Here is an 8,959-nt window from a genome sequence, read left to right on the forward strand (position 1 = left end):
GAAGTCCTTCATGCGGTTAGGATAAAGGAAGAAACTAAGAGGAGCTTTTTTGGGTTCCAAGAAGAGAGTGGTTAATTGTTATGAAGTAACGATATTATTCTTATTATAATTGTTAGATTTTTTTAATACAAATCGTAATGATAATACATGAAACTTACGAGACATGATGTAGTAGTAGTAGTATACTTAAATATTTGAGAAATATATATAAACTAAAGAAGATTTTGTGAATACATGTACATGTATATAGAAATTTTGTGAATACATAAACAAGAATACAAGATATTTTGTCGTTCAATCTACATATAAGGACTGAGTTATTGGTAAAGAAATTTGAAGATAAAAAATCTTGAATCAGAAAATAGTTACGATATAATTTGTTGTTTGAATGAAATTGTGGAGGAAAAAGGAAGAAATTCACGGTAGACATAAAATATGCATGGTATGATTTGTTGTTTCAATGAAATTGTTAAACTACATATAGTATTGATACCGAAACAAATAGACCGTGTTTTGTCATGTAATTTGAGAAAAAATTTGAGAAGTTTTTTGACACAGCTGCCGTAGTTATGATTTTGTAAATATATTTTTATACTCAGTAACATATCTTCATAAAATTATAAAGAGAAGTGCATACAACAACCAAATTAAAGTTTTCAAGGAGGCAACTGATGAACCATTTACATGTAATGAACATATAAAAGAAGATTGAATGATAAGCTACCATGTTAATTAGCAGCACATTCTTCCACAAAGAGGCGCAGTGAATTTCTATATTGCAGTGCAAACTCATCCAGATAATCTTCGTCTGTGTCAAGTTCAGAGAATGCGCGACGTAGATAATGAGGTTGGCCACCATCCCATTCTGGTGTATTCCATTTCAAAGCATCCCACCATTCACTCTCTCCTCTAATTTCTATAAAATCTTTATTGCACATTCCCAGGGAAGGAAGTCTTTTTAGCTTCGGGCAATCATAAATGACTAGATTTTCCAGTTCCGAACCAATGCTTAAGCCACTAGATATGCTCACCAACTCGGGTAGGTAGAGAAGTGACAATTTTTTTAATCCAGGGAGAGTTTCTTTAGATGTCAATTGAGTCGAGTCTTCAGCTATTAGGTTTGTGATTTTGCAGCAATCCTCAACTATTATTTCTTGCAAGTTATGTAGATCTCCTAGTAGCACTGGAGTGAAAACGGTGGTCAAGTTTGGGCACATATGCAGGACCAGTACCCTCAAAGTACGCAAGCAACATCCAGTACCTGGCCCGTTCCAGATTACCTCTAAATTCTTTAGGTAGTGAATGGCCAAGTATTGCAATGAAAGAAGATTCTCTCCTTTGTTAGCTACCCTGTGATTAAAGTCACTACCATCAAAAACAACTTGCATCTCATTGCAATCCACCAACAAGCAGAACTTCAACTCATTAGATTCCTTTAAGATGGAGAGATTCTGCATAGTCCAGTGACGATCTAGATACAAAGCATTTGCATGTTTCAGTGCTTCAGCAAACTGAGTCGTGATGTCCTCGCCATTAATGTATTTTAGACACTTCTTTAATTTCAGGAACTCCTCCTCAAGGTCACTTGGAAGACGAGATATGAAATGCTGAGAACAAGGACCAATAATGAAATTGAAATTTGATAAATTTTGGTAGATAGGCAAGTCATCGTTGTTCCACTTAAGCTCCACGAGATCATTAAGAAGTTCAGTAGTTGGGAGATACAACTTGAGAGTTTTTAGTTTTCTCAGACTAGGCAGGTCTTCAATGATAGCCTTCATTGCAGCATTACACCAGACATCCTGTGGATCAACAACTATGCTTAGTTCCTTCAACCGACTGAGTTTTGACAGTACTGCCGCCGGGATTATGGAAACTATTTTCTTGCTTTTTCTGTAGCTCTCAGCATCATACAAGGAAATCTTTAAACACTTTAAGTTAGTTAACTCTTTGAGTTCATCTGGTAAACAAACAAGGTCAGTTCCTTCAAGATCCAACACTTTGAGATTCGTAAGGGCACTGATTTCAGGTGGCAGTTCCATCAGAAGTTCACAACGTCGCAAAATAAGTTGTTCCAGTGCGAACAATTCAAAAACAGGTGGCGCCAAATTTTTAATACTTGTGTCTGACATATCTAGGACTTTCAGAGCTGGCATATGCTTAAAGAATGAAGGAGGAATATAACTCAAATGAAGGTTTGAATGCAGATATAACTCTTCGAGATCTGGGAAGCTTAAATTATCTGGAATCTCGGGGATTTGGGAATTACTTATGGAGATCACCTTAAGGCTCCTCACTGCTACAGATTTGGATTTGAGGAATTCATATTGCACTCCATTTTCCAACAGACTAAATAAGTCTGTAATGTCAAGAAGACTACCCTCACTTTTATGGAAGTCTAGTAGTACTTCCATTCTGCATCACAAAAATTGAGGTATAGACATGAGTATATTACACATACGCAATTTGTCCGCATATGTACAAGTTGACGACATAACTAAGTAAATAACAACAACAGGTTTCTTCATTGACACATTTCAGATATCTTATATTTTTAGAGCTGCGAGAAGAATTTTTTTAATACTCGACTGACCAGATCCATTGGTCAGTATTTTTTATTGATACTTGGACGAATTTCTATAACTAACTTGGCATTTACACAATATAGCAAGACATCAGCATAGATATACAAGTATTTTTCTTTTGGTAAGAAGTTGATGCTTGCAAGATATTCCTAGCACTTGCAATATTAGTTTATTTGTAATTCCTAATTGCTTATGTCCCGTCCATTAGGGTTTAATTTCAGTACTTAAACTACGTTGCATTTCCGTTCCTAGACATGGTAATTGGAATGCTAGTGAATTGCCTAATTGAGATCCATAGTTTTTCTCCCTTCTGCAGTTGGGAGCTCTTGGGATACTGAATTTGCAGTGGTTAATCCACACAAGTCAACTTTATACTTTTTAAATAACAAATATTTATCTCTTCGCAATTCTATCCTCCATCACCCCTTGGCCTTGGTCGATTAGAATCCTTAATATTTCAAGAAGAAGATAAAATATAACTTTATGACATGATTATTAAGTGGTGATGAAGTTGTGTTCCTACATTAACCAGGGCCTTTTTAAAAGCATATCCGAAATACGCCGGCTGGCAGAACAATCTCCCCCAATTTTTTTTACCAGTTTAAGAAAATCTGTTAATAAGTACCTTAACTGTTGTTAAATGTTTATAAAAGCTATTCTGTAATATTCTTTGACACGGAGATAAACAACTATCTATATAATAATATAATCAGTCACTTACTCAGCACTTCCTTCATATACCGACCCGAACAAGCCAAGTACCAATAGCTTCCCCTTCTCCCAAGAGCTTATAACTGGCCTAGACTTACCTTGAGCTGAAACAACTTCTCCGTAATGAAATGATTTCTTCACAAAAGGATGATTCAACAGCTGAGCAGCTGTGGGACGAGAAGATGGGTTAACTTGTAGGCACTTGAGGATGAAATCTCGTGCCTCTATAGAGATATATTCAGGAACACGTGGCGGGATACAATTCCCAATCCTATATACTGCCTGCATCTGTAATGTCATGGATATTAAATATTGTCAAATTTTAACTCTAGTCAATTTGTAATGCATTGCATGATAAGATAATCGATAGAAATACTCTGATAAATGATCCAAAAGAAAGAAGTTCTACACAATCACGTATTAACATTGCCTACTCATGGGGAGTATAGAGAGGTAATTTCTGCCTCCTCCGTCTCGACAAAAGTATGCTCCTTCAGGCTCTAGCATAAAACTTGTACTCTAATATCAACTTCACAACCAAATTCTGGTGTAAATATAAATGTTACCTTGACATCTGATAATTTTGGTAACTTTATCGCATAGCTTTTGGTTTCTACAGTGAGTATTATATTCTTCTGGCAAGCAGCCATTCAAAGTATCTAGGACATTATCATTTCTATATAGTACTAGCAATCTATCATAACTGAATCAATGAGACAAATTTATCTTCCTGCCCATGAATATGACATTCAGTGTAGTTTGTCTGTTGATTGCAAGGGTCTGGAAATGAACTTCCACACCAAAACTCTTTATAAATTGTAAGTACTATGATAGTTTGGGAACAGTTAATATATAGAAAAATTATATTCCGTTTAAAAAAATTATTTGTGGAGCAGATTCAGTTCTATATTGGTATCACTAATGCTAATTTTAATTTTATTTTAAACCATCAAATCTGAAATAGTTCCTCATCTAAAACTGCTCCGGCCTTCACTTCGTTGATGAAACTCCAGTTTCACCCTGTGATTTCTTGTCTATAAACATCGTATCAGATATCTTAATTGTTAAATAAGATCTAACATATGACCCACAGGCCACATCAAATGGAACCCCTATTCTACATTAGGGATGATGGATATTATCACAAAATACATAATAATTTTTTAAAAATACATACGCAATATTTTCTTAGCACAATTAATAAATTTTAATTAGTTAAATCTTGCAAAAAAATTAAACATTATTCTTAATAATTTATAAACAAAGTGTACTTTAATTTAATTATTTCCACTAAATCAAATGTGAAAATAATAAAGTATCTATAAAATAAAGAAAACAGGAATTGTATAATTTAAAATATTCACATTTCAAAAACTTTTACAAGCACAAGTTCCGTTCCTCTTAATGAATATCATGGAATGGACGAACACATACCTCATATTAAAAATATGACGAACCAAACAATCCCAGAGAGTTTAAAAAATCAACCTGGATCAATTCATCAGTCGGGACGACTACAATACATAGAAAGAACATCAATTGAAATTTTTTTCTTTCTGTCTACTATCTACATGATGGCAGTAGGCTGTAGTGAAATTCCCAACAAACGACTACTATACATAAAAAGAACATCAAATGCAAATTTTATCTTTGACAGTATGATTTATGAAATAGCTTTTTAGGCTGGACATAGGGGTTGTTTGGGTAATATACCTCTTATACGAGAGGAATGAAAGAGTACCTTTCCTTTTAATGGCCACTTACAATAAAGCAGATGTAGATCAGGGAGATTGTAGCACCGACTCAGTGGTTTCAAAATATCAAACTGCTCACTATACATCTTTTTTTTCTTTTTTTGCAGATTTTAGCAAAAAACTATGTATGTTGAATATCCATACAAAGCATGGGAGTTGGGACTTGAGTAGAGGGATATTATTTTGGGAGGGGGAAGTTATCAGGGCTTATTAATTTGAAAAAAAAATTACATACAGCATCCAGAGGGTAGTAAGGGTGTTGACCAGTCAATATCTCCAAAACAGTGCACCCTAGACTCCATATATCTGCTGCTAGCCCATAACTCCGGCTCCTATTAACAACCTGCACATAGAGGAAAAGTAAACTTTAATCAACGAGTTGGCTGTTACAACACATGCTGACAATTCATAAAATGGCTCACAAGTCATTTATATTTAGTTTCTTTTAAAATAGTGTTGGATACTTGCAGTATTTCAAATTTTCAACTAACATCTCAACATTATCACCTAAGAGGTAAAATGTCCGATTTGTTAATGAAAAATTAAAGAAGAGGTTATCCCCTGTGTATTAATGCAGAAGGGTTTAAATTTTGTATCAAACTAAAGCGTAGAGTGGCATAATTGCTAGCTGCAATATCTTGGACCTTCTTTTGCCTTAGATGAGGACTTCTGTTCTCCAATCCTTTATCGGACCTCTAAGATAAATAGCTGAGGTGTGATGAATAAGAAAGTGTTTACATTGAGAACTCAGCTAGTGGTCAGTCCAATATGTACAACCAAATGAACACCTCTGACCTCTAACAAAACACAAACTTATGGCCAAGGCATACCTCAGGAGCCATCCAGAAAGCTGTTCCCTTGCAGGATTGCACATCATTCAACTTAGAAGACTGTACAACATATTAGACAGAAGCGGTTAATTTTTTAAACGAGCATGAAAAAAATCAAAGAACAAGGTCATAGAGTAATTGCAATGAGAGAACCTTTGCTAAACCAAAGTCAGCGAGTTTCACCGTCCCATTAGTATCCACCAATATATTTGCACATTTGATATCCCTGGAAACCAAGCAGCAGAATGTGAGACTTCATACCACTCTGCGCTTGACTTCAATAATTTGTCAAGCCCATTCTGACATATAGAAGTTAACAACCACTTTAACTAGCACCGGATTACCCGACTTGCGAAGTCGAAAACAGATAGATAAATTATGCTTATAACTATCAACTGAAAAGCTATACCTATAACTAGGACCAGATCCCAAAGTTAAAAAGTTATAGCAGAACAACAACTGAAAGAATACATTGAAACCTGAAACACACACCTATGTAGAAAACACTTCAGAAAAAACACATGAATTAATCTGCTAATAACCACCTGTGAACAACATTTCCATCATGCAAATACTTCAGACCATTTAATATCTGCCTTGTGTAAACAGAGACTAGGGGATCTCGAAAGTGATACTGCTGATAGAGACTCAAAAGAGATCCTTTGCTTGCCAATTCAAGAAAGATATAAAGATTTGATTCAGTCTGCAAAAAGCAAAGGGACAAAAGCTTGCAATTTAGAACCCACCATCTAACCAAACTTTTCCAGGCTCAGTCAAAATTTTAACAAATAATACCAAATACAGAAACATACTACATATTACTTCTTAGCAATTAGAAAGCTAGACTGTTATTCTAGCCAAAAAAATTTTGGTCAGAGGAATTTATTGTACGTGGCATGTTCAATCAGATATTAAACACAGCTAGGTCTCAGATACTCGCTATCACCCGGACAACAGATAACCAGTAATCACTTTGCAGATCTAACCAGGATATCACGTCCCAAAGTCAAGAGCAAGATGAGGAGATGTTTTGTGTAAAATCAGCTCTGACCCTGACAGTACATTTTCATCTCCGTACCCATGTCTACCACTCTACACTCAGACATGAGTATGGACAATCGAAAATTCATTTTAGGCCAATAATATGCAAAACTTCCAACAAATAGTCGAGCTAGACACTCAGACACATCTATGTTGCTCAATTCTGGCGGAGTCTGTGAGTAACATAGACAGGATCTAATATAAATGTTCCATTTTTTGTTCAGATACTTGTGTCAATCATCTCTGATTACCGATTTAATGTTTGAACTTAATTTTTCTCGTTAAACACCATCCCAGAACATTCGTCTTAGTGGAATCAGTTAAAAAATAGTATATAAATAGGAAGAAATCAATAAACTATATATATACATTATATATCATTGTTTAAAATAAATTTAAATTATTCTGCAGGTCCATTATACAGTATCTACTATGAACTTATTTTAAGCAACATAAGAAGGAAAATACCTGTTCAGTACCAAGATATCGAACAATATTTTCATGCTCGCATTTACTCAGAAGATGAATTTCCTGCTCAGGTTAACAAGAGATGACGAGAATATTATATCAACAGGAGACACCAAAATAACATTATGAAAAAAAAGGCTTCTATAAAAAACTAGAATTATAAGTACGAATATCACATTTTTCTTAACAAGGTTGAACAGTCACCTGTTCAAGTTGGGAAATACTTTGTCTTCCCTGATGGAGCAAAGAAATTTCTTTCACAGCAAAGAAGAAGCCACCACTGATTACAGGAGTAAGGAGCAGTCATGTTCACAACAAATATTTAAATATATATTTTATTCCATTTCACTGTACATGAATATATATATAGTGAATAGCAAATGAAGCCACTGATCACATGAGCTACCTGAGCAAAACGATCTACTCAGAACAATTTTTACTAGTTTAGGAATTATATCTTGTGATAAGTACCTCTTTCACTGATAAGTAAACATAAAAGAATTATTCATATATTAAATAATCAATCACTTACTCGGTAATTCCTTCATATACTGACCCGAGCGAGCCACGTCCCAGCAGCCTTCCCTTCTGCCAGGAGCTTATAGTTGTTCTAGATACAGTAGTGGTGGAAGAATATGTAGTAATACTGGAAGAATCATATTCATCAGAAAAATATGACTCATTGTCCATGTCATCATAGTCACCAACATTACCAATTAACTTATTCTCATTACTAATCCTAGCAGACTCCTTGTCCACATCACCATAATCACGTACATTCACATTCTCATCACCATGCGGCGCAAACAACCTCATAATATCCCAAGGAGGAGGCGTCAAAACCGGAGGCCGAGCACCACTAATCCCTCTAACATTACTAACCGTAACCCTAACATTCTCACTAAACTTATCACTCAATTCACCATCTCTAAAGCTTTTACCCCAAGAAGATCGGAGCTTCATCGACTCCCAATCAGCAGCAGGAATCGCAAAATCATCGGGTCCGGAGAGTCCCAAACTCTGAAAAATCGCATCAAACTCTCCATCAATCCCCAAGACTCGAAAGCTGCGATCATCAAAGTCAGAGGTCGTCCCCCTGGAAGTAAAAGTATCGTAATCGAGGTTTTTGAGCTTCGGATATCGTGCTTTCTCGGGCTTTGACTTGGACTCCATCGATTTTAAGTGTGTGATGCGTATAATTGTATTACATCTAACTACTCCAATAGTAATTTACTACCTTGGAAAACAATCTTGTGTAATTGAGACCAACATTGGAGAAAGAGATACAAACGGAGAGAAATAACTAATCGATCAAAGAACATGAAACCATTCTGCTTCACTAGAGGTAGGAGAAAGGGTTGGGGGGATTCAAGTGGTTGGATTCTGTATATCTGTGTACGAAGCATTTTTCCTCTTCCGACAGTCTTATGAATTCTGTCCACTGGTTTCGACTCTTATCTCCAATTTCCTCCGTCAATAAAAGTAAAAGATAAACCTCCATTTTTATCGACTAACTTCGGTTCGATCTTCAATTTTCTCTGCTAATAATAATAAAATATAATAAGGATTA

General features: G+C 35.4%; 1 protein-coding gene across 1 annotated transcript; it reads right to left on the reverse strand.

The window, feature by feature from the left end:
- Positions 1-567: 567 nt before the first annotated feature.
- Positions 568-8,959, reverse strand: LOC108218363 (uncharacterized). Its single transcript, XM_017391277.2, has 9 exons — positions 7,922-8,959; positions 7,594-7,669; positions 7,390-7,452; positions 6,426-6,583; positions 6,034-6,106; positions 5,881-5,940; positions 5,286-5,393; positions 3,307-3,584; positions 568-2,415 (listed from the first exon to the last, which is right to left on the reverse strand). Exons 1-9 carry the CDS (start codon positions 8,560-8,562, stop codon positions 729-731), a joined length of 3,144 nt encoding a protein of 1,047 aa, XP_017246766.1. The 5' UTR covers positions 8,563-8,959; the 3' UTR covers positions 568-728.

This window comes from Daucus carota, chromosome 4 (genome assembly GCF_001625215.2).
Source record: "Daucus carota subsp. sativus chromosome 4, DH1 v3.0, whole genome shotgun sequence".
Lineage (NCBI taxonomy): Eukaryota > Viridiplantae > Streptophyta > Magnoliopsida > Apiales > Apiaceae > Daucus > Daucus carota.

What these genes read in the sequence shown, in the direction of transcription:
- LOC108218363 (XM_017391277.2), bottom strand. Translation starts at nt 8,562, where the DNA reads ATGGAGTCCAAGTCAAAGCCCGAGAAAGCACGATATCCGAAGCTCAAA. An exon ending in GTATATGAAGGAATTACCGA is followed by an intron (nt 7,670 to 7,921) that starts GTAAGTGATTGA and finishes TCCTGTAATCAG; the next exon opens with TGGTGGCTTCTTCTTTGCTG. An exon ending in GATGGAAATGTTGTTCACAG is followed by an intron (nt 6,107 to 6,425) that starts GTGGTTATTAGC and finishes CTTGGTTTCCAG; the next exon opens with GGATATCAAATGTGCAAATA.